The 24,902-nt window shown below is 37.5% G+C and overlaps 1 protein-coding gene across 1 annotated transcript; it reads right to left on the minus strand.

Moving 5' to 3' along the window:
* Positions 1–24,430, minus strand: LOC115623285 (transcription factor sox-2). The gene is made up of 6 exons (XM_030517568.1): positions 24,202–24,430; positions 23,956–24,119; positions 10,763–10,829; positions 9,392–9,519; positions 5,748–5,839; positions 1–1,066 (listed from the first exon to the last, which is right to left on the minus strand). Exons 1-6 carry the CDS (start codon positions 24,306–24,308, stop codon positions 467–469), a joined length of 1,158 nt encoding a protein of 385 aa, XP_030373428.1. The 5' UTR covers positions 24,309–24,430; the 3' UTR covers positions 1–466.
* Between the last annotated feature and the right edge of the window lie 472 nt (positions 24,431–24,902).

The following is a 24,902-nucleotide window of genomic DNA, read 5'->3' on the forward strand; positions in this document are numbered from 1 at the left end:
GTGTGTGTGTGTGTGTTTGGATGTCTTTGTGTGTAGAATTAAATACATTAAATTTATGCTATGCACTTCGCCGCCCTTCGATCAGATCTTCATGTGATTTCTTTAACACCCCATCTAAGTAGCAGCAGCTTAAAACATACAAAATTGCACCACTCGTTGTCTTTTACTTCCAAAGCTCCTCTTTCTGTTTCATTCCATTCCATTCCACCCACTTCGCTCCGTTCCGCTCCACATATTCTTCGTCGCCTGCAGCTGCTCCATTCCAGCTGTTCTTTTAACAAAGCTTACGAATTAGTTTACAACTGTAATTATATTGTTATCGTTTGTTATCGACTTAACTGTACGTTGGCTACAATTAACATTAATCTCGCGTTTTGTGCTAAGTTCTATTGATTTAAACTAGGCCGTGTTTTGGATGCTAATGCGTCATAGATAAGTTCAACTCCTCGCTCTCATTGGATGGTGGTCAGAAGATGACTGTCAGCGGTCGCCTGAAGTCAGCGCCGCCGGCAGCACCACCAGCCCCACCACCACCGCCACCACCAGCCGCACTGCCAATTGCAGCACCACCGGCTGCTGCGGCACCCACCAACTGACCGCCATATTGTTGGGCATACTGAGCATATTCCAGCTGCGCATCGCTCGGCGAGTGTAGATGCGGCTTTGCCTCAACGCTGTCCAATTGTGGCGTGGCATCGCGCTCATCCAGGCCACTGCTGCTGTTGTTGTTGTGGCTGCTGCTGGCATGGGTGGCGGTGCTGTTGTTGTTGCTGCCACCGCTGCTGCTGCTCGCCACACTGGCCATGCCCAAGCCATTGAGCAGGTGCTGTTGCTGCTGCTGATGCGCCGCCACATGCTGCTGGGCCCCATAGATCTTGGATATGTCGAAGGCATAGTTCGCGGCTCGATCCTGGTACATTTTCGAATCAAAATACGCCTTGGTTAGCACACTGGGATCCAAGTAGGCGCTGTAAGCAGCACTCGCCTGAGTACCTGCCGCTGCCGCATTGCTCAGATAAGAGCTGCGCTCCAATGCAAATTTGTCCATCTGTCCAGTTAGTGAGGACTGCAGAAAGGGGGAGAGATATATAAGCTATTATTTCACCTAAATTGACATATCATAGTTAGTAAAGAGCTTAAGCATATAATCGAAATTTAATTCCACATCTAACTTCTCAATTTAAAAATAAAAATTTTCAAAATAGGTTGTAGGAATTTAAATACTTCTCCACACTATTAACGATCTATCACCTCATTAAAATGTATTACGGCATAAATATTTCCATATTTAATTCTTAAAAAGTCTCCCATGATCAGGCACATTAGAATTTGAATTATTCCACTTATATTTTCTAAATTTAAAAATCTAAAGAATAATCGTTTAATCTTTCAATTGATTTTCAAAAAGAGATTGTAAGAATTCAAACACTTCTCAACACTATTAACGAACTAAAGCAACCAACTTCTGATTTCTGCGGCTTGCAATTCCTAGCAGATCTTAATTTTGCGTCTTGGTGGGTAAACGATGCACTTTTCCGTACGAAGATCGTAATAAACTGTTTTTTCAGATATAATTTATTCGATTGTGAATTCTTTATAGCCCTATTCTTATTTATTGTTAGGGCTTTCGAAATCACTTTCAAATCGGGAAAATCATCAATATTTTGTATTCATTTATCGTAGAAAGCTTGCACAATTTTGTACATTAAAAGGACGAACAAAATAAACAATAAATAAAAATAAATAGGAATATCAGCAAGTGTACAAATATTTGCAAAATCCTTTTTGAAGTTTTTTATAAGGTTTTACATGAAAAGCTTTGATATAAGAAGGATGACCGTTTCGTTTAATTTGAAACAGCTGGCAGAGAGAGACAGAGAGATGGTGAGTAAGAGAGAGCGGGCATAATTGAGAACGTTTAGTGCAAATTGCTTAACACTTTTGTGGCTTTATTTGCCCAACTAATTGTGTAAAACCGAGCGACAGACCAAGAGACCACCCCCTCGTTCCCCCCGCCATCAAGTGTCTCGCTGCCTAATTCTATTTGATTTGCAATACGTTCTATATTTGTTGGTCGGCCTGCTTGTTATTGCTACACCAGTCGAGAATCCAAACCCCAGTTTATCGAGGGGTTGTTTTCGCTTCGTTTCCGTTTTGTTTTGAGTGCTTGCGAAGGGTTGCCGACGCATTGCTTCTGCTTCTGCCCCTGCCCCTGTCTCTGCGTCTGCCCTTGCCGGGGCTGTTTGCTGCTCTGGGCTATAATTATGTTGTTAACACATCATCGTCGTACTCATCATTGCCAGCGTCAGCGCCAATGTCGACATTTGTTGTGCGTACATGTGTGTTTGGGCCGAAAGCGTTTTGGATTACAATTTGATTTGATTTGCGCCCAATTGGGAATTAGTGTAGATTTGTAAATATTTTGATGCGCGACGTTTACGCAGCGCTTAGAGGTTGCAACTGTTTGTTTTCCTCAACTGTTTGCTGGCCGTATTATGTGGCTATTAATTGATTTGGTTGTATGCCAGTGCTCGAATTACGCTCCCTTGTTGCACAGGTGGCAGCTGGGAAGGATCACCTTTCTCAAGGTAGCCCTGGCAACGCAATATTCGGATATTGTGGTTGCTACTTGCCAGCGATTCAAGGCTCTTCAGAATCAAGGCAATTTAAAATTAATATAAATGTTTGTATATGCTGGATTTTGAGAAGTAGTTCGTTTCCGTTCTCTTAGTGGTATTCCTTTTATTTTATTTATCCACAACTAGTCAAAGGGCACAAAAGTGTTTAAATATATAAATTTTTTATATCTTGAATTTAAAAATTATAGTTTTACTTAAAATTATGATTTAATTTTTACCTATTTTTTGTAGTTCAATATAGTAAAATCCCCGAAAAAAATATTTATTTTGTACAAGTCTTCAAAGAGCAAAAAATCTTTAAATATATAAATTTTGAAATCTTGAATTTTCAAATACAACTCTTATTATTTTATTATTTACATACTTGTATATTATGTAGTTCAATAATTCAATTTTTTATTTAGAGCTTTAAATAGTTATAGTCCCCGAAAAGATGGTTTATTTTGTACAAATTCTTCAGAAGCATTGTGGAAACCAACACAGTTTTGCTTGCAAATTTCTTTTTTAACTCTAAATAAAACCCTCATTCATCTGAAATATTTATGCACTTTAAGCTTTGCATCATTCTTCAAAGCTAAAGAACTGGGATAAACAAATATTTTAGACTATTAATTCTATCAAGAAGTATTCGAGAATTTTAGATGGGGAAATGTTTCTTGATGTCTCAATGGAGATTTCAAGTACTTTTTTATGTGGAATTACTTTTTGAAAACGATGAGGTAATCTATTAATTAGTTGGGTCAGAAATTATGTAACTATATTATATTATACATATTATATATGTATTATATATATTATTCTTCAGCTCATTCTTTTCGAATAGCTTATTTTTATCTTCTAGAACTTGATTTAAGGACATTATGTCAACATTATAAATGGGCTTCAATAATTGAGTTAAAAGGACATCTTGTCAAAATTATAAATGGGGTTTAATAATTGAGTTGAAATAAAGTTATTTTAGCTACATAATAAATTCTTTAAATTGTTAATTGAATTGTGCTTGGATACGAACCTATATTAACAATCCACACCCACTTCCCGAAGACCCTTGCTCACTTAGCAGGTCGATAAGAAGGCAACACTCGATTGTTGGCCTGCCTTTCAATGCAATTTTCATATATTTCACTCACAAAGCGCTTGTGGCTTAAACTTAGTCTATTATTATGGGCGAAGGTACTGGGCCTGTTATTAAATTTAATGCCCGGCTTTCAACACCCGCATAACTGCTGGCAAAGAACTCACTTGGCATTCAAACACGCCCTCGGCACACATCAATCACAGCCTCAAATAGATCTACACAGCTCTGAAAGGGCCTTTCAGCCACCAGCAGACAAACAAAGGCAAACAAAAGTCATGACTTTTAATGGGTTGTTAATCAACGCATACATAAGCATACAGATATTCTGAATGCCAGGCAGAGGTACATACTCGCACACACATAGCCCAGCAGCTTCCAAGACGCGAGTCTGGGCAACGCCCCACGCCCAGAATCCAACACCCAGTGCTTCTTTCAGTCTTGAAGACTTTTAGGCGCTAGTCGGATATTTTAACAAACTTGAGCAAATATTTCTGGGTGTTTAATAAAAATAAAGCAATTTAGAACTGAGTTAATATTTCATCAACATTTCCAATGCTGCCATATAATTTAAAATTTGTGCTCCTTAGGACAGATCTTAAATAAGGAATAAAATTAATTATTAAATTAAAAAAAAGTTGTATTAATCCCAAGAAAGTTGGTTTATGAAAAATGAAAATGAAATTTATAAATGCACAATATTTGTTGTTGAAACCAACGCTTGCTCCTAATGGTTTCACAACCTGAATTAAATCTGCACAAAGATATAAGCTTTTTGGAGCATGCTGTTTGCACATACTGTTTAATATGTACTTAACGGATAGAAATGAATATTCTTTTTTCCAAACTCACAGAGGTAGGCATTAGCTTTACTTTACAAAAGTTAAAGGCAAAATCTTTGTTCAAGGTGCTTGAGGAACTTTTTGAACATTGTTTAAAAATAAAGACCGCTAGCAGATATTTGTTTCGACTCAATGTTGCTAGGGTGTCTAAATTAATGCCGAAAATATTTGAAAAACATTTGCCTTGGTACTTTCTTTAAAAAGTTTCCTGCATCGTTTATAGGGCCTCATCATATAGTCGGGAGTTTCAACAAAATATGTTCACATACTTAATCATGTGGCTGCCATGGGAATGATTAGTATATGGAAATTGATTTTTAGCAAAAATTTCAAATTTCTCACACCTACATAGCTTAATAAATCAGCTGTTTTTGCTGCCCTTTTATTTCTAATCCTAGTACAGAACTAGACAAAAAACTTTTCAATAAAAATATAGCCCCTCTTTGTATTGATATTTAAGCCAGACTTAAATATCTTTAGACAAATTAATAGCCAATATTTCTATAGCTATGTAATCAATCCAAATTGCGATTCTATCGGAGCTTCTAACTGCTGTTGTTTATTAAATTTGTTCATCTCTGCCTTATTCACAAAATTGAAAGTTTGTGAAACTTGTTTGCTTGTGTAAACGGCATTTGTGGTTATTTGTATTTGTTTGTGGCCTCGTTTTAATTGCCAACTCGTTGGATTGCAGCTGCTTCTTGCCGCACTTCCCCCGAACGCTTTAGTTTTGTTTGTTTTTGCTCGGGGAATTTGTGTTATCAGTAATCGTGTTCCGACACTTCAAAACCCCTAAATATGTAATGGCAAGTTGCAGACGCTGGCAGCAACAAATCCTGCCCCCGTAACGCCCCTCAGGGCAAGCACGATGACATGTCAGAATGTCAGGATCGCGATCAGGAAGCGTGTCGCGCTTAGTCACGGCCAGACAGACGCTGAGTCCGTTTTCCGCCTTTTAAAGTGGGCGTCTGCTGTAGGAGTTTGTAATTATGTTATTAACCAGCAGTAGCGGCTGAAGCAGCAGAAGCAGCAGCAGTCCGTTCCCTTAATCGACCCCTTCCCTCTGAACCTGTCTGGCCGATCGATGCACTCAGTCGTACGTATGTATATAATTGGTTTTGCTACCGTTCAGCACTTTGATGGACGTTGTGCCACTTGAGCTTAAGTCCAACACCATCATCAACAACTCACCTGCGTTGTCGGCGTCGTTGTCTGTGTGAGATGGCTGCCCAGATGATAGGCAGCCGCTGTGGGTCCGGGCGCAAAGTAACCGGGCGTTATGCCTGCAAGTGTACACAAAAATATATATATTCAAAAGTTTTTTTAAAAAAAAATATGGTTAACAATTACAACAACAACAACAGCAACAAAGTCGTCTCGTCTTGGTATGTGTTTAAAATAATTGCCACTCGAAATATTTGCGCCCATTGTTGTAACTCTTTATTTTTTATCGTTAGTTGTGTGGAGTTTTCTGTTAGTTTTCTTCTTTTTTTTTGGGTCGCCGCTATTTAATTGTGCGCTGAATCAGCTATTTTATCAACATTACTTTTAAGCCAGAGTGTCTGCGTGTATGTGTGTAGGAGAAAGAGTATCTGGGTATCTGATGGATGCACAATGGGTCGGCGCTGTTATTACCAATTGCCCTAAACGGTAGTCCGCAAGCTGTTTGGTCTTTTGTGGACGTCTCGATAATTACAGGCGCCGCTTATTGAGACACACATTGAAACGTGAATTTCATTCATGAACACTCCCCAATTATAAAGTCCATGTTTCGGGCATCGAGAGGGACGCGAATACACTACCAGCAATTATAATGGCTGAGACAACAAACTTGGACCGATACGCATTTGATGGTTTCTAACAGTGGCCGTTATGGCCTTCATTTGGTTGTGTTTACAACAAAGTTGGTATTATTCGAATAATACGAAATGGTTCTGCATGTTAAGCTGATTTTTGACAAACGAATAGGTTTCAAAATATTACTTATACTTGTATTTATAGTATGACTAGAAAGGTTGACTGTTCCTAATATACGATATACAAGTATGTATTCGCTTGAATTTCAAGAAATTATCTGTTTTTGCATTTCTTTTTATTAGGTTTGTGCAAAGTATGTAACATACAGAAGGAAGCATCTCCGACCCCATAAAGTATATATATTCTTGATCAGCATGACGAGAGAAATCGATCTAGACATGTCCGTCCGTCTGTCCGTCCGTCTGGATGAACGCGAGGATCTCAGAAACTAAAAAAGCTAGAATAACCAAAGTTGGCATCCAGATTCTCCTAGGTCCGAGTAAGGACGAGTTTATTTTTTTTTTTTTAATTTTCCCCCCCTTCCCCCGCTGCAGAATTTCGTCAATAGCGTCCACATTTCAAATGCTACCTAAACCAAACTTTGCACACATAATTTATATATAATTGTATACTGTTGTTCAAAATTCAATTCGGTCAATTCTAAGAAAAGTTATTAGCGAAACAAATTCTCGCCAGTACAACCCCACCAAACTTCAGCAACAAGTTCGCTCTTCTTCTTCCTCTTTTTGCTGCTGCTATGGGCGCATATAACTCAGTGACGGAAGTTTACCTGGGTACAGGGTATTACACTGTCGGGCTTGCTCGACTGTAGCGTTCTCTCTTGTTTAAATTTGCAAAATTGAGTTCCAACGAATTTATTAAACATATTTAAATTATAAATGATGTATTTATTAAAATGAAAAGTGAGAGAAGTTAAGCTATATAAAATTGATTAATTTGAAGTGCAAAATAAAATAAAATAAAATAAATTTCTTTGAAAATCTATAGTGGAAAAAACTGAACAATTCAATAAAATTAGGCTGCTTAAATGTAGTTGAAACTTTTGTCTATTAATTTTCCAATTTTTCGGTTTCAATTTGATGTCTTTGCTAATAAAACTAATACACTGTATATAGTAATTGGACAATTTTAAGAATTGTATCAATCAATCCTATAATAGCTTCATGAAGTAGTTTACCGATTTTATACAAATTCGAGATAAGTGGTATACTAAAAAAACGTCTAAGAAACAGAAAAGTTGTTTGTAATAAGAGTTATTTTTGCATCAATCATCAAAAAAAAAAAAAAAAATATAGGTACATATGTATGATTAAGTAATTCGAATTCCATGAAACTGTACATTATATTGAGACACTATGAAAAGCTGCTAAATATCAAATTTTGTTTCAATATCTTAATAAACAACAAAACTTTAGGCAGTGAGAATGGTTTTTGTATTTATCTAAGCTACGGCAGCTATATGATATAGTCAATCGATTTAGATAATACTTAAGATTGTGGCAAGGCACTCCACAAAAAACGTATAAATTCAAAATTTGGTCAAGATTCATGAAAGAAACAAGTAATCCTACTTATCTTAATACTAAGAAAAGATTTTTGCATCAATTTCTACATATTGAGGTTATATGTGGTTTGTAATAAACCTGATCTGCGTATGGATAGGTCTAGTCTACACACCAAGTTTGATGTCCCTAGCACGGACGGATAAACGAAGAGACAAACGGACAGACTATTTCAGCCTTCGGGTACAGGGCATAACAATTCTTAAAACAGTGATATCCTTTATCACAATTATCAAACCAATACTTATATTGCTGTTATAACTATTTGAATTAAATTAGTTATTCTAATTTTAAATTAAAACTATTTTATTAAATAAACCGTGTTTTTTTTTGTGTAGAAAATCAATTTGCTATTTTTTCTCCGCCTCAGATAAACGGACAGACTATTTCAGCGTTCGGGTATAGGGCATAACAATTCATAATTCCTTTATCACAGTTAACAAACCAATGCTTATATTGCTGCTACAACTATTTGAATTAAATTAGTTATTATAATTTTAAATTGAAATTATTTTATTAAATAAACCGTGTTTTTTTTTTGTGTAGAAAATCAATTTGTTTTTTTTCTTCGCCTCAGTCCATTCTTTGCTCTTCTTAAACGCATTTTGTGGGTGGGACGCTAATTCGCTTTATTTATTATGCTTTTCCTTTCATTTTTATTATCATTTCCGTTGTGCATAAATCATCATCATATGTTGTCGTCCCCCTTATATCGTCGTCGTCCTGCGACACAAAATTTGCTGCCACATCAGAAAAGTTGCGTAAAATTGAGCCACCCGGTTGCCTTCTATTACATTTTTGGGTTGAGCTTCGACAAAAGACAAAAAACGTGACAAATGCTAATTTAAAACCTCCAACTACTACAACTACAACTACTAGTCGGCACATGCGAGCGGCTGCGCCCCTAGTGTGGTGGCCCAATGGCGTCCATGTCCACCCCCTCAGTCCGGAGCTGGTTCTAAATACGAGTATATGCGAGTGTATGTGTGAATAGAAATCATGAATGGAAACTTATGTTCATGCTCATATGGGCTGTCTGTCTTTATGTCTGTGTGTCTGCGCGTCTGTCACTTGAATGAGTTGTTAAGCCAGGATGATGACTTCACAGTTTGTCAGGCATGGAAATGGGCGGTTTTTGGTGGTTTGGGCCAATCTAGCCACCATTCTAGACACGATTCGAGTCGACTCGACTAGCGGCTTGTGTCACAAACAAAACTTGGTACTCAAAGCAACTACTTGAGTGGCTGAGTGAGTGTGCGTATGTGTGTGTGCTTTTGTGTGTGTATTGGTGGACTAGTTTGTCATTTTCATATCGTGTCACATTTGCATTTGTCTTATACTTAGCTTGGAGCTGTGGCTCATATTTAGCCGCTTATTTACATAGTTTGGCTGAATTGGTTTCGCTTGGCCATTTATATAGGGTTTATAATCTACATAGTTATTGTGGTTACGCACCTGCACGCAATGCCTCCACGGGCACCGACGGATATGGCATGGGATATGGATAACCATCGCGACGTAGTGCTTTTGGTTTTCTGCGCGGTCGATATTTATAATCGGGATGCTCCTTCATGTGCATGGCGCTAAAAGCGAAAAGTTTGAATGAAATTAGCAGAACATTATATATTCTCTAGTGTGAAGAATGATCATGAAAAGTTATGGTAGTATTATCTTTATTGGAAAAAAAGTGAAATGAAAGTATTGATTTTAATATTTATATATTACTTAGAATGATTTATATTGTTCAATATAAGTGAGAAAAGTGAGAATGAAATTAGCAGAACATTATATATTCTCTAGTGTGAAGAATAGTATTATCTTTATTGGAAAAAAAGTGAAATGAAAGTGTTCATTTTAGAGCTTTATGCATAGTTGTAGGAATATTTATATATATAACTTAGAATAATTTATATTGTTGCTGATAAATCATATTTAAGATCAATTTTAAATAATTTTGTTAAAGACTATACAGTTTTACGTTCGGTCTATAAAGAAAATATGCTTCTATAATTATTTAAATATGACTTGTTTTATAAATTTAGCAGAGGATTATATTCTCTAGTGTGAAGAATGATCATGAAAAGTTATGGTAGTATTATCTTTATTGGATTGTTCAAGAAAATCAACAACAACAAACATAGAGAAAATGTTCATTTTAGAGCTTTTTGCACAGTTTTATGAGAATTTATATATGTATGTATAACCTAGAATGATTTATTTTGTTGCTGAAAAATCATATTTAAGATCAATTTGAAATCATTTTCTTAAAGACCATACAATTTTACGTTCTATAATTATTTAAATATGACTTGTTTTATAAATTTATTTAAAAAAAATTAAAATAATAAATTTAAAAATTTACTTTTATAAATTGATTTATTAAAACAACACAAGCATCTGAATTAGTTAAGTCAGATAATACGCTTAAAATGTTAAATAATATGGATTTTGTTACTTCTAGAATTTTCAGTTTATACATTATTAGGAGATAATTGATTTGCGAAACTAATTTGGATATATTCGTATATACCATTTATATGGTAGAAAGAGGGGAAGAAAAGTAAAGTAAAGATCGAAGAGTGCTGATAACAAGAGCAGTGCTACGAATACTTGTAGTCTATCAAGAAACAAGTTATACCAATTCTTAAAGCTTGTATTGTCTAATAAACTGGTAATTGTTCTTCAATGGAGATAATATCAATAAATATCTAGTTAGGCTTCCTCTACAAAATGTTCTTCAATGGAGATAATACAAGTATCAATAAATATCTAATTGGGGTTTCTTACAAAATCGTCATTAAATTGAATTCAAATATTTTAACTTACCGCAGGCGCTTGGCCTCATCGATAAAAGGACGTTTCTCCTCCTCCGTCAATAGTTTCCATTCGGCACCTGCCGGCAAGAAAAAAGAATTGTTAATAAGCATTTAGTTACTTTTCGGTTAAGCACTTCGGTTCAGGCTGCTCAGAATGTGTTGCCAAAATGTGATCCTTAAATGGGGAACACTTCAAGATATGGCAAGTGGCTGGCTGGCAGGTATGTTTATGCTGTGGACACAAAACTTGTCATCTTGTCTGCGGCAGCAGCGAGAAGGATGTCGAGCATTGTTGGCTTTACTCTCTCTGTCCCTCTCTCTCTCTTTCTCTCACACACACACACACACACACACACACCATACCACACTGTCTGTCCTCCTATCTCATTCTGCACTAACAATGGCAGTTTTGGGCATTGTCATTATTTGTTGCTGTTGTTGCTGTTGTTGTTATGCGTTGTTTGCCTCGTTGCCTGTTTGTCAGTCATTCAGGACTGGTTAGACGATGTTTGCACGATAATGGCGCACACACTGTCTCCCTATATTTGTGTGTGTGTGTGTGTCTGTCTTTCTGCCCAGCAGGTGGTTTGGGGCGTGCTTTTGTCATTGCAAGGGTTTGAGACATTTTTTGAGGGCGTTGGCATACGTTGGCCAGGATGTCGATGGCACATGCACGTGCTGTGACGTTTTGTTGCCACACAAGTGGCAAGTGGGCTGGCGAGCTAGCAGACAGAGTTATATAAAGGGAAGCAATACAAGTAGGCCATTGTTGCACACAGAAATTGCAAATGTTTTTAAGTTAATGTACAATTTTATAATGGCATGTGTCACAAAACTCTGAAAGCAACAAGGTGGTCTCTGTAAAGGAAATGGAAAAGGTTTCCAATGTGGGTGGCACTCTTCATGGCCGACAAGGTAATCTTAATTGCGGACTATGGAACACATTTCCCTTAAGAAAAAAACTGAATCAAAGTGCATAAATATGGTAACGTAGAGTGTAGTGTTGTAAAACGGGGGTTGTATTGCATTTTTTTTTTATGTATTTAAAGTTTTAGGGATACGATACGGTATAAATAGATATGTCCAATTTCGTTCCAATACTAAATCATTTTTGAAATAGGTAGTCATTCTATTTAAACGGGGTTATCATATGTTTTCTTGAACCTTTTATGTAAATTTTTATACTTTCTATCTGAAAAGTGAGAGAGTTTTCTAATAAGTCTGCATGTTAAGTCCAATGTTATGCTTAAATATTTATTTTATGTTCAGCATGATGAAAAGAATCGATATAGATATATCTGTCTTGCAGTTTATATGAAAATCGAGGGATTTTGAATCACAACAGTTAGTGACATAAAACTTCGCACGCATATGCAGATAATTTTACTTAAACAACATACATATAAAGACTTATTATAATATCTCACTATAGTCTGAATATGCATATATATTTCCCAGTGCCTGTGCCTAGAATAGTAGATATTATTTAGAACATGATTAAAGGCCCTTTTGAGCTGCCTTATTATGATGTATTTTAATTGAAAGAATTGTTCTCTATGCTAGAAGATTTTCTTTAACTGAACTGTAGTGTATAGTGTAAGAGTCCTTTTAGTGCAAAGAGTCCTGCTTCGCATCTAATAATGACAATATTGTGGGACCACAGGAGATACGCGTTCAAAACACAGTTTAAAAATACAGTTTAATTTATTTTCACACAGCATTTTCACTTTTTGAAGCTTTCTTCTTTCTCTTCACCATAAATCTATCATATATAATATTATGGCAAAATAAAAAAATTCACAGGCGGTCTGGGCAAAAGAAAATGTTCAGAATATAAAGAACCTATTGACGAGCTATGTACTTAGCTCAAAACTACAACTATTTGGCAATGGAAATAAATGTCTTTCCTACAGAAAATAGCTTTATGTTACGTAAGGCCTCCTTTCTTCAATATTATGGGTAATGATAATGGGAATTAGAAACATATATGGGCTACATTTCATGACTATTCTACTTTTCAGAAGATGTAACCAAAGGTTTAAATATATACTTGTAAATGAATGGACGAGTATTCTTGCTCAATCGTAAGGTCGTTTAGAAGATTTAATAAAGAAGATAAAATAAAGGTAAATAAATGGATGGGTGATCAAGTATATTCGAACAATCGTAAGGTTTAGATGATTTGAAAATAGATTTCCCAACTTAAAATCAGAGGAGAGTTATGGTTTCTTAAATACACATCCAGCGTAGATTAAAGCGTTATCAAGTAATAGGAATAGGAAATATGGCTAATTATTGTAACATGTAATTTTAGTGGCCCTTTGTGGGCAACTAACGCCACAACAATGTCAAACATAAACTGCTTTGTTGTAGATGAACAATAGCAACAACAACACTTAGCAACTCCTGCCAAACGTGCAACACTAATGACAAACCATAGAGAAGTACAATGACAACGAAGACGACAACGACAGCAGCTCAAAGAAACGGCTGTCAACTTCATAGTCGGAGCCCACACATGGGCAGCAAAACTATAACAATAAATGCCGAACAAAAGCGCAATTTCCCCAATAGTACTATGTAGTACCCTCCTTCCCCCCTACACACACACACACATGCACACACCTCTCCCATCACACAGCCCCTCATAATGCAAGTACAAGTAGCTGCCCAACTGTCGACTGCTGCTAAAATACTAATTTATAGATACATTGACAGGGCAAGTGGCGAGCGGCATCAAATGCGCAACTTTTGCCAAGAGCTCTGTACCCGACACCTTGAAGAGACAGCTGTAGGGTGTGGTAAGGGGGGAAGGGGGGGAGGGGCGGGGATGGCTTGTACCGGAGACAAAGTTGGGTGCACACATAATAATAAACAAGACGCATATGTAGCTACGAAGCAATATGTTGTATCTACAACTTGAGCACTTGAATAAACTAAGGCTGTCTCTGACTCTGACTCTGGCTCTGAGCCCGAACCCAGCCATACTCAACTGTTCTGGATAACTGGGAGTATAGCACTATATGTGTGTGTATACTTGTATGTGTGAGTGTGTTGCACAAAAGGATGACAATGTGTGTTCGTATTGTGTTCCGTCTGCGTTGACTGGCGCCCCCGTTTAAATAGAACTTTTGTTGCCCAGCCTTATGTGAGTGGCCAGCTTAATAATTGATATGAAAAACAAGCTGATGGAGATGGAAATGGAAATGGAGACCCAAAGTGTGGGTTGTGTGGCCGACTTGTACTCTGGCATAATTAACAAGTTTTGCCTGAAAATGTTGCTATGCATTCGGAGCTACTAGTTTTTCGCGCCGACATCATCGCTTGCTCCATTGCCATCTCGCTAACCACACGGTAAATATTTGAGCTGACGACGACGCGTCGTGTAACTGTTGCAGTGGAGCAGTTCACAAGCCGCAATTGGGACTGTTCCCCAACTCCCCAACTCCCCAACTAGGTATATTTGCTGAGGCACTTAGACGCTCCATTGCTTGTCATGGGCAATCATAAATGAACTGAAACTGACGCTGGACATGACCAATACTACATACTCGTGTTGCAGCGACAACTGTTTCTGAAGGGTTTGCCCGGCTAGTTGACGGTTTCCTGAGCATGGTTAAGGATAGACTTTTGTTTGACTACTCAGTTCACTTTTTATTATACTCTGATAAAAAGCAAATGAGACTCTGAAATGGTTCTTGAAATGCATTAGCGATTTAGTCATCACCTGTGAGATGAATGACCAATTCTATGTGTCGTGTCTTCTTTATTTTCCCAATTGCGGGTTGAATTTTTTACTAACTCTTAATGCACACTTCTAGCTCCACAATTAACTTTAAACACAAATTTCTGATGAAAGATGAAGAATCTTTGGGCTTGGCTTTGATGATTGAATCAATGAGCTAAACAGTTTAGATATACTTTCAGATTTATAGTTCTAAGAAGCCGCAATAAAGGTTTATTTATAATCTATTTAATAGCCAGACAAAAATTCAATTTTTCACGTAATTGTTTCTGCGTTGATCTCTTAAAAACCCAAATACCTAAATTTGGGCACACTATTTATATATTTAAGGGCAACAACTACTTGCTTATTAAAAAATACAAATTAATATGTACTACAGTGAAAACTCTCTTGGCCCGACACTTACGGTCGGCCAATTTTTGTCCGCTCAAGGGGAGTGTCCGTTTAAGGGGATACTTAAATACTTTAAATACCGATCGAATGTTTTTTGTCCGGATAAAAGAGGTGTCCATTAAGGGAGTTTTCACTGTATATTGTACATGCGGTATAACTTGAAAACTGAATGAAACTGTTGTTTATCCGATTCCCGCCACCAAGTTCGTCATCAAAGTTTGTTGCACCAATAGTTTTTAAGGCAATTAAGTGATATAGTTCAGTGATTTTGATAACACGCTGTACAATATGTTTAGGGGTCTTACAAAACTTGACAATATTTTAAATTTACCATAAGGTTGAAAAGTTTTTTGCGTTCATACATACAAACAGATAGACGGAAAAGTCTTCCGATAGTTTATTATAGAATAAGAGTATTTATTTTATTATCACTATTATTAAAATGCAATAATACAACATGTACTTGTATATTTAAAAAAAAAACTGGATTAAGCACACCTGAAATAATTTGAATATTGAAAAGTTTCTAGTGCTTGGAAACAGTGAGATAGTTTGTTTGTTTTGTGTTGGGTACAACACATAATTATTATGAATTTTTAGCAAACTGGCTTCAATACCAATTGAATTTATCGAAAAATTTCAATAAATGTTTCGGTTTAGAACAATAAAATGCTTAGAAGAGTAAAAAAAAAGTATTGTAAATTTTTTTAATAACTCAATACATTTTTTATAAAACGTGATTCCATTTGGGTTTTGAAAAGTTTCCAGAGAGCATTATCATTAAACTTTTTATTTTGCCGCATAGCACATAATAATTAAAAGCACATAACTGCCCTCTCCCCCTCACTAGAGGTTTTCGCATTCACCTGTCAGTTGCAAAAAGCCTGTATTTCAATTCGCGCCTTTTTCACGCGTCCTTCATCGCCTTCATCGCCTTTCCCCCGGCCTTGTCGTCGTAGGCTTTCGAATTGCAAACTAATCAATTGTTTGCGCTTTATTGTGCAACAACATGCCAGACAAAGGCTTCGATCCATGATTGGGGGCGGCGGCTTAGAAAGGCTTGAGCGCAATTCTCTGTTGCTTTTGTGTTTGCAAACGAAAATGAAATCGAAGTCTCGTAGTCTCGAAGGTTCGTCCATTGTTCGTTTTGCCCTGCAAGTCAGTGAGCCAGTCAGTCATCCATCTCTGCTGTGCTTTGTTTAACATTATTTAATATTCCCGCAGGAGCTTCGAGGACTTGCCTGCCTGCCTGCCTCTCCTCGTCCAATGGGTCTCACATACAATAGCCGTGTAAGGTTTGATTAAAAAAGAAGGCGGTCGATTGCCGTTCGACAGGTTTTTCAATTATTTTGAAAACTGCTGCCATTTCTTGCTACTCTTGTTGCTCCTGTTGTGTTGTTGCCGCTGTTGTTGTTGTTGTTGTTGTTTATTTTATTGTTGTTATTGTCACCCCTGCTCTGCTCTGCTCTGCTCTGCTCGGGCTGCTGTTGTTGTTGTTGGTATTGTTGTTAATTCAAATTTCCAGACAGTAATTAATGACAGTTACAATTTCAATTACGCTCGGTCGGAAAAAAAATTGTTTTTCTATAACAATTTTTTGTTTTGTTTTGTTGGCTTTGTTTTAAATGTATAATAAAATAAATGGCAACGCGTCGCCGTCGGCGGCGACTACCAATGTTCAAGAGTACTCCACAGTTGCCCTTCGCTCGACGCTCAACACGCTCCCTTTCAACGTGTGCGTGTGTATGTGTGTGTTTGTGTGTGGCATGAAAAAATAGCTTTCGCACCGCCATTTTTTGTAGCGCCTTTGTTTATGCCACAATTTTCGTTTTTCATTTTTTGTGTGCGCGCCTTTTTTTTATTATTTTTTTGTGAACATTTTTTTGTGAAACATTTCGCATAATGAGCGCTCTGTATTTTGTATTTGATTCATTTAATGAATAGCCTGCAACTTTGTCAAGTGCAAAACTTTGACATTTGTGTGGATGTGTTTATTTTGCAGCTTTTTATTTCGGTCTAAAGCAACAGCGAAGGGTGTACAAAATAAGCCGGCATTATGCCTGTTGTTGGTGTTGGCTGAGTGCGGAAATAAACTTTAAACTTGTGCCTGTCAGTAACTTCAGTTGCAACTAAATAATAAACACCAACACATCTACAATTTATGAAAATGATTCATATTTTCGAGAGTTAATTCCGAAACTTCATGGCATTTATTTTCTATCATGGAGCGGTAATCTTTTTTTTTAAAATAAACACGAAAGTTGACAAGGGATTAAGGATCGGATGCCTGACTTCATCTGGCTTAGTTTTCTAACACAAAGCTTGAGATAATGTAAAGAAAACCTAGCCCCAATTAAATTACTTTATTACCAAAAAGAAATCTGTGGTACTTGTCCAATAGGTGCAAATTAATATTTTTTATGAAAATAATAATATTGGCACAACTCAGACTATAAAAGGATAACTAAAAAGAATGATCACATCAAAAAATGATGTCATTAAACGCTTTTCCAGCACTCCAGTACCCGATTTTTTTCCAGCTTTAGCTTCTTAAAGTATTATACCAGACATTCGCCTAAGTAGTGCTTTTAAAGGATCATATCTGTGTTCAATTTTCACACATTTTCAACAACCTATTGTAATGCTTGTTACTCTATATGCTCTCTCTCCCTTTCGCATTCTCTCTGCCTCTGTTTGCCTCTCACTCTTCTGGGCGACAATGAACCGGCGCCCCCACTGGAAACAAACTTAACAAAGGCTGCAACTGACAGCAAATATTACACAACTGTCAATTGACATAATGGATTTGCCAAAAAAGAAGAAGGAAAACGAAGCAATGTGAAGTGAAAAGCTCGCACACAAAGGCCGCACATTGGCCAAAATAGGAATTCAAGTTGTTCACATAAAATTGAATAAAGTTTGTTTTGTTGAAAATCGATTTTCAAATATATATACATGAGTATGTACATATGTATGTATGTATGTAGCATATATTGATATGAAAGTATGAACCTGTACGATGGCCAATGCACGGCCCCATTACGAGAAAGGTTCGCACAAAGTGCTTCAAAAATCAAGTCACTTTTGCTTTATTAAACTTGGCAAACAAATCAGGGCACAAACACACACCCTTGGGTTCTGGAACTCCACACGGGGGCTCTCTGTTGCAGCATTGAAGTGCAGCTCGGGCTCGGGCTGAGTCTTTTGTTTTTGTCGCTGCTTTTTTCTGTTTTGTGCGCTCAACTGCATGACAAATCATTCGTGTTTAATTTGCATTGTTTATAATTTCTATACTCTGTACATGAAAAGTACAAGAGTATATTAGGTTTGCGGGAGGTGAAAAATATATTTATTTTATTTGAAAAATATATATTTATTCTTGATCAGCATGACAAAACGAGTCGATCTAGCCCTGTCTGTCTGTTTGTATAAAAGTTGGAGAAACCAAATATTGCACGAAGATGCCTTATGTTTGTACACTGTGCAAGTTATTATTATTTTTATATTTTTATTTTTTTATTTTCCCCCCACTTCCTCGATAATGGGGTTTTCCGTTAACAATTTTCTGAGAAAATTATCATGAAACGAAATACGAGTACGAATACGAATACGGAAGGCAGTTGCGTGAGCGCATTTACAGTTATGCTTTTTGATTCCTTGCCTTCACTTTTACATTCTTTAAGAGAGCATTCTGCTTGCAGCTGCAATGTTCAGTTTAGTTTTTCTCAACCTGTTGAACGCGTCGCGCTGTTTTTATTTGGATTTGCCGAAAACTCTGAGGAAATGTTTAATTAATAGTTTAAATAATTAGAAAAGTAAATAAAAGCATATGTACATATTAAGTAGTGTGTAAAGTGTTCTTAGTATGTGTTTATTAATGTGAGAAAATAAGCATGAACAAAATACGATTGGCACGCGCGCGATTTACAGTTAACAGTTTTTATTGCTTGCCTTTACTTTTACATTCATAGAGAGAGCATTCTGTTTGCCGCTGCAATGCAAGGCTTAGTTTTTCTCGATCCGTTGAACGCGTCGCGCCGTTTTTATTTGGATTTTAATTAAAAGTTTTAATAATAAGAAAAGTATGTAAAAGGATACATACTTGTACATATGTACATACTTGTATTAAGTTGTGTGTAAAGTGTTCTTAATATGTGTCTATTAATGCGAAAATGCCGCGCGATTAATCTGCTGCGTTACATACATACATACTTATGTGACTGTGTATGTGTGTGTTCGTGACTTCAAATAAATTGTGCAAAGCCTCAATTTTTGTTTTTATTTTTTTAAGTGCTTGTAAATGTGAATTAAATAAGTAAAAGTGTTCAATTTGAAAATAATTTTTAATTAAAGCGATCGCAATTAATCTGTATGTAAATGTAAGTACGCAGCGATTTATATTAATGATATTTGTGTATGCATGTATTATGTTAGCAGACAAAATGTCACCATAACATAACAGAAGCACAAAAAAAGAAAGAAAAAACTCAATTTACAGAACATGCCGAATGTGTTGTATAACAGATTGCTAACTGTCCTACATTTGTGTGTTGGGTCGGTTGTATGAAGACATACCAACAAGTTGGAGTGTGGGTGGAATGGTCGAGCGCCCCAACTTGTCGCAAAGGACCAAGAGAGCGCAGTTAGATCAATGAGAAAAGCAAGAGAGCGTACAAATGCTCTTAAAAAATGAAGAGATAAGCATGGAAGACACAATTATACTTATTAAATAATTTGCAAGTCGAAGCGATTCCTTTTGTCTGTATTTTGCAGAATTAAACAAGATAGAACGCTACAGTCGAGCAAGCCCGACAGTAAAATAGCCTGTACTCTCCACAAAAAAGAAAAAAAATTTAAAAAAAAAATTAAATTATTAAAAAAAATTAATGAATTAATTAATTAAATTAAATTAGAATATATGTTTATGTTTAGTTTTAACAGCATACATTTACATCACGTACCTATGCGTGTTTATATGCGTGTATGTATGCAGCACAAAGTTGAACCAAAGCAGCAACAACAACAGCTGCGGGCAGCGCTGCCGACAGAGGCAGCGCATGAGCAGCGATTTTACTTATGGCTATAACTTTCTTCAGAATTGACCTATCATGATGAAATTTGGCACACGGACACATTAGTACTAACTGGATGTACCTACCAAAATTGATTTTTAAATTCCGAGAATTACGGAAGTTATAAGAAAAAATACGAATTGCGGGGGAGTGGGGGGGTGCATCGAAAAAAAACTCAAACTCGTACTTTCTCGGTCTTAGGAGAATATGGAAACCAAGTTTGGTTATTCTAGCTCTTATACTTTCTGAGATCCTTGCGTTCATACGGACAGACGGACAGACGGACAGACAGACGGACAGACAAGGCTATATCGACTCGGCTTCTCATCCTGATCAAGAATATATATACTTTGTGGGGTCTGCCACGCCTCCTTCTGTGTGTTACATACATGCGCACAAAACTAGTATAGCCTTTCACCCTTTGGGTACAGGCTATAAAAAATTGCGATTAATAGTTATAGTCATAAATGCAATATCTGCCAATACTTCGCCACCAGCTCTCTCTGCACTGTACAAATACACACCCATAGACGCTCATAGACACTCAATCATATAAATGTGCGCTTTTTGTTAAAATTTTCTTAATTTTTATACCCTGTATATACCCTTGATCAGCATGACGAGAGAAATCGATCTAGACATGTCCGTCCGTCTGTCCGTCCGTCTGTCCGTCTGTCCGTCTGTCCGTCCGTCTGTCCGTCCGTCTGGATGAACGCGAGGATCTCAGAAACTATAAAAGCTAGAATAACCAAAGTTGGCATCCAGATTCTCCTAGGTCCGAGTAAGGACGAGTTTATTTTATTTTTTGGAATTTTCCCCCCCTTCCCCCGCTACAGAATTTCGTCAATAGCGTCCACATTTCAAATGCTACCTAAACCAAACTTTGCACACATAATTAATATATAATTGTCTACTGTTGTATAAAATTTTATTCAATTCGGTCAATTCTAAATAAACAAAACAACAAAACAAGTTCTCTACAGTATAACCCCCCCAAACTGCAGCAATAAGTTCGTTCTTCTTCCTCTTTTTGCTGCTGCTATGGGCGCATATAACTCAGTGACGGAAGTTTACCTGGGTACAGGGTATTACACTGTCGGGCTTGCTCGACTGTAGCGTTCTCTCTTGTTTTAAATTCTTTAATTATTCTACACATATGTATGTTCAGAGTATTTCATAGTCGACACACCCGACTTTAGCTACTTCATTCGTTTTGTTTTGTTTTTTAAAGTCAATTTTTTGTCGAGTGCTGGGCGAAGCCTCGCACCCAGGTCTGTGTTTTCATTAAAAAATTGCGCAAATGGCTTTCTGCCCATTTCTTTATCTGGCCTGCCTTGATTACCACACAATAATTGGAGTTCTGTAACCTTTCGGTTTTCTGTTCAAACTAGTTCAATTCTTACATTTCACAATTTTTTGAGGTTGATTTTCTTTTTAATTTATTTGTGACTCGCTTTTCTTGAGGATTTCAAATTTTCCAAAACTTAGTGCTCGCTTATACTGTGAAATGAAACTTCTGCCAAATTTCATAATGTGCTCTGATCATTTAGTTTGTTATTAATTTCAAAAAGCACCACTTCTATATTTTTGGGAATATATTGTGGTTTGTTATGTTGGTAAACATTTGTTAAAATCATTTACAATCATTTAATTTGGTTTGTATTTAGTGTGTAGAATAGTACATCCCTAGAACCGCACGCCATCAGTTTGAAATAAATTTCAGACTTTGCCTTCGATGTGATTTCCTTGCTTTATTATCGTTGTTATGACAGCATTTTTCGGTGTCTTTTCTTACTTAAGACGTGCTGCTACCCATCAACGGCATTAAGTTTCGGCTTCATCATCATGCATATTGCATGAGCAGCCAAGGTAGCGCGCCTATTGTTATGCTAAAGATTTTGTCTGTCTGTCTGTCACTTGCCACGTGCTCGGGCCAAGTTGCGTGTGTGATTGAAATTGAATTTGATACGAATTTGAATTGAACGACGCCTGTTCGCCCGTTCGCCCGCCCGATCAGACAGCTCCGGGCGACTCCGATAAGCCCTGTGTTTGTGCGTGGGATTAGCCGATGCCGCAGTCGCCCCAGAAATAAACTACTTAACTTTGCAACTAGTTAAATGGCGAGACAAAAGGGCGCTTGGGTGGCGCAGACAACGTGATTTGGCAAGTTGCACTGACACTGGTGGGTGGTTTGTTGGCTGACTGGTTTGCTTGCTGGTTGCTGCTAGCTGGCTCTTGGCCCAATCCCAACCCTTCTCACCAGCAATCAGCAGCTTCCGTTACTGCCTCTGCTATTGTTTGACAGCCGCTTGTCAGTTTTGACAGTTCGTTGAGTATGCTGACGCATTTTTGGTTTGTCATTGTCACTGTTATTGTGCTTTCCAGCCCAGAGAGGAGGGAGACGGCTTTACGTTGATTAGTTTAAGTTGCATAAGTGGGCGTTTATCGGGTGTGCGGTGGCGTCGGCATCGTCAGTTGCGGGTGATGGTGCTGGTGAGAGAAGAAAATTCCCAGATTGGCAGGTCGTGTGCCGCATTTCAATACGGTTTTGTTTTGCGGCTTTGTTTTTCAGTCCAAGTTATTCATAACAAAAGTTTTATCTGCTCAGCTTTGTGATGAGTGTTTTCTTTTCCCATTTTGTCAGTTACAAGAATTTTCTGTGAATCTGGCATGCATATAAAATGCAAGTTAATTGGACCAGAAGCAAATTTAAAGTGGCACTTGGGGATCAATTCAGCCAACTAGTTCCAACATGGGTCTGCACTATAACTATTTAAAACCACAATCTACAAACTATTTCTTCTGACAATACAATTTTGATTCAGATATTATAGAGGTCCTATCTTTTGAGTAATTATATAGCATATGTTTGAAGTCCCATTTATTCAGGTTTGCTTTCTTCGATAAGTTTTTCCTTTTATTTGGAAATTGTATTTTGTAACATTTTTTAGATATATTTACACCACTTAATGAACTCCTCATCGAATCGAATTTGATTAGATTTTTCCAGCATAGGCTTTCCTAACATAAGGATTTTTTTATAACTTTTATGTTGTTTTACTTATATCGACAGTCCACTATTTGCTTGTCGACATAATATAAAATAAATAAATTGAAAATGATAAATGCAGATCAATCACAAGTATAGTCGTACTTTTTATTTATTCATTTCAGCCTTTTACTATAATTCCCAATCTAAGCCCTTGGTAGTGCTTTCCGCTCTTTCAAATGATGTTCACTCGTTTATACTTGTATGCACAGCAATAGTTTAAGCTTACTTAAGCATTTTACCTCTCGGTTTATGAAATGAGCTGAATAGTAAATACCAGACAAAGCTAAATACCTGAGGTCAATAAATAAGTATGTCCAAAGAAACAATGAAAAAATAAAATGTACTTTCACTGAACACAAGTTTTTTAGAACAGAAAATGTCAATGTTTTGTCTACTCGGTATAAATTGAGAATAGAAAGCAATGTTCAGATACTATATAAAGATTTGTAAACTTTGATATTTATAAAGAGTAGATCAGCTGTCACATCAGAACGAATAAACGCAAGGCTATTTTCCTTTTTCTTCCCTAATCTAGTCGAATTTAATTGTGAATACTGTTTGTGTGGAATTGGAAACATACTAGAATCTTTTAAGCTATTACCTATCCTAACTATCCTTTGAATCTGTGAAGTAATCATCATTTAGCCGACTTTCATTCTATTCAAATTTTTTCACTTTGAATGTAAATCGTTTGATTTAGTTTAAAAACTGGACCATCATCTCTTCAATCGATCTCTTCAAAGCTTATAAATCTTATACAGATCATATAGCTCTACTGGGAGTCAATTTTAGTTTAATTTCTGACCAACATCTTGTTTTATTATTAAATAACTGCAAGTGGGTGAAGGAGCGCACATTTTTCTCTAACTAAGAAATCCCGATTCAGATCCACCAGATATGTTTCAAAGATTCCCGGTATTAAAATTCATTTGCTCACTTACCCAGCCTCTTCGATATCTCCGAATTGTGCATTTTTGGATTATCCCGGGCGATCTTGCGTCGCTGAAGACGTGACCACACCATGAACGCGTTCATTGGACGTTTTATGTGCTCCTCATTTTGGCGCTTCGTTGTATTCTGAATCATTAGACTAAAGAAGACGTCGCTGTTGGGAGATAGTAGAGATGGTGGAGACGGTGAACATTAAACTGGGAGTCCCTTGGGAGGTCAGGGAAGGTGGCACTCACCTGGCACTGCTGCCACTGTTCATTAGGCTGCCCATATTCTGATGCAGATTGCTGATGGGCGATGCCTGGGAGTTGTGATGCAAATGGGCTGCTGCCGCTGCCGCCATGACGCTGCTCGATGTGCTGCTGCTGGAGGTGTGCGGGGGAGCGCCGGAATTGCTGCTGCCGGAGGCCGTGAAAATGGAGCTCGCACCGGCTAGGCTGTGGCTGTTGTTGTTGCTGTTGGCCGTGGTGTGCGCTGACAGGTGTGTGTGGCTGCTGTTGCCGCTGTGCGCCGGATGCAGCGATTGTGCCGCTGGCGGCTGACTGTGGTGTGTGGGCTGTTGACTATGATGTGCAGGCTGTTGTTGTTGTTGCTGCTGTGCCGCTGCCTGATGATGATGCGCCGAACTAACCGCCGCCTGATGCAGCTGTGCGTGTTGCGAGCTCAAGTGGTGCGCCGTGTGGTGCAGTGCGGCGTGCGGGTGTCCAGTTGGAGAACCGCCGCTGCTGCTGCTGCTGCACTGATGGTGCTGGGCAAGCTGACCCAACGACAATTGCTGGCTGTGCAGCGAATGATGAGCGTGACTCTGCTCGCTGCTGTGGTGATGATGATGCTGTTGCTGCTGCTGCTGTTGCTGATGATGCTGTTGCACTACCGCCGCCAATTGGCCCAAATGCGCGCCGCTGGTGGAGCTGACTGAGCTCAGATGAGTCTGCAA

The sequence above is a fragment of the Scaptodrosophila lebanonensis genome, unplaced genomic scaffold, assembly GCF_003285725.1.
Source record: "Scaptodrosophila lebanonensis strain 11010-0011.00,11010-0021.00 unplaced genomic scaffold, SlebRS2 tig00000043-arrow-pilon, whole genome shotgun sequence".
In the NCBI taxonomy this organism is placed as follows: domain Eukaryota; kingdom Metazoa; phylum Arthropoda; class Insecta; order Diptera; family Drosophilidae; genus Scaptodrosophila; species Scaptodrosophila lebanonensis.

Excerpts from the sequence above, each read along its gene's own strand:
- LOC115623285 (XM_030517568.1), bottom strand. The coding sequence starts at position 24,308 with ATGGCGGCAGCGGCAGCAGCCCATTTGCATCACAACTCCCAGGCATCG. Across the intron at positions 9,520-10,762 it reads GATGAGGCCAAGCGCCTGCG|CGCCATGCACATGAAGGAGC; the intron begins GTAAGTTAAAAT and ends TTTCGCTTTTAG. Across the intron at positions 1,067-5,747 it reads CAACGACGCCGACAACGCAG|TCCTCACTAACTGGACAGAT; the intron begins GTGAGTTGTTGA and ends CCCTTTCTGCAG.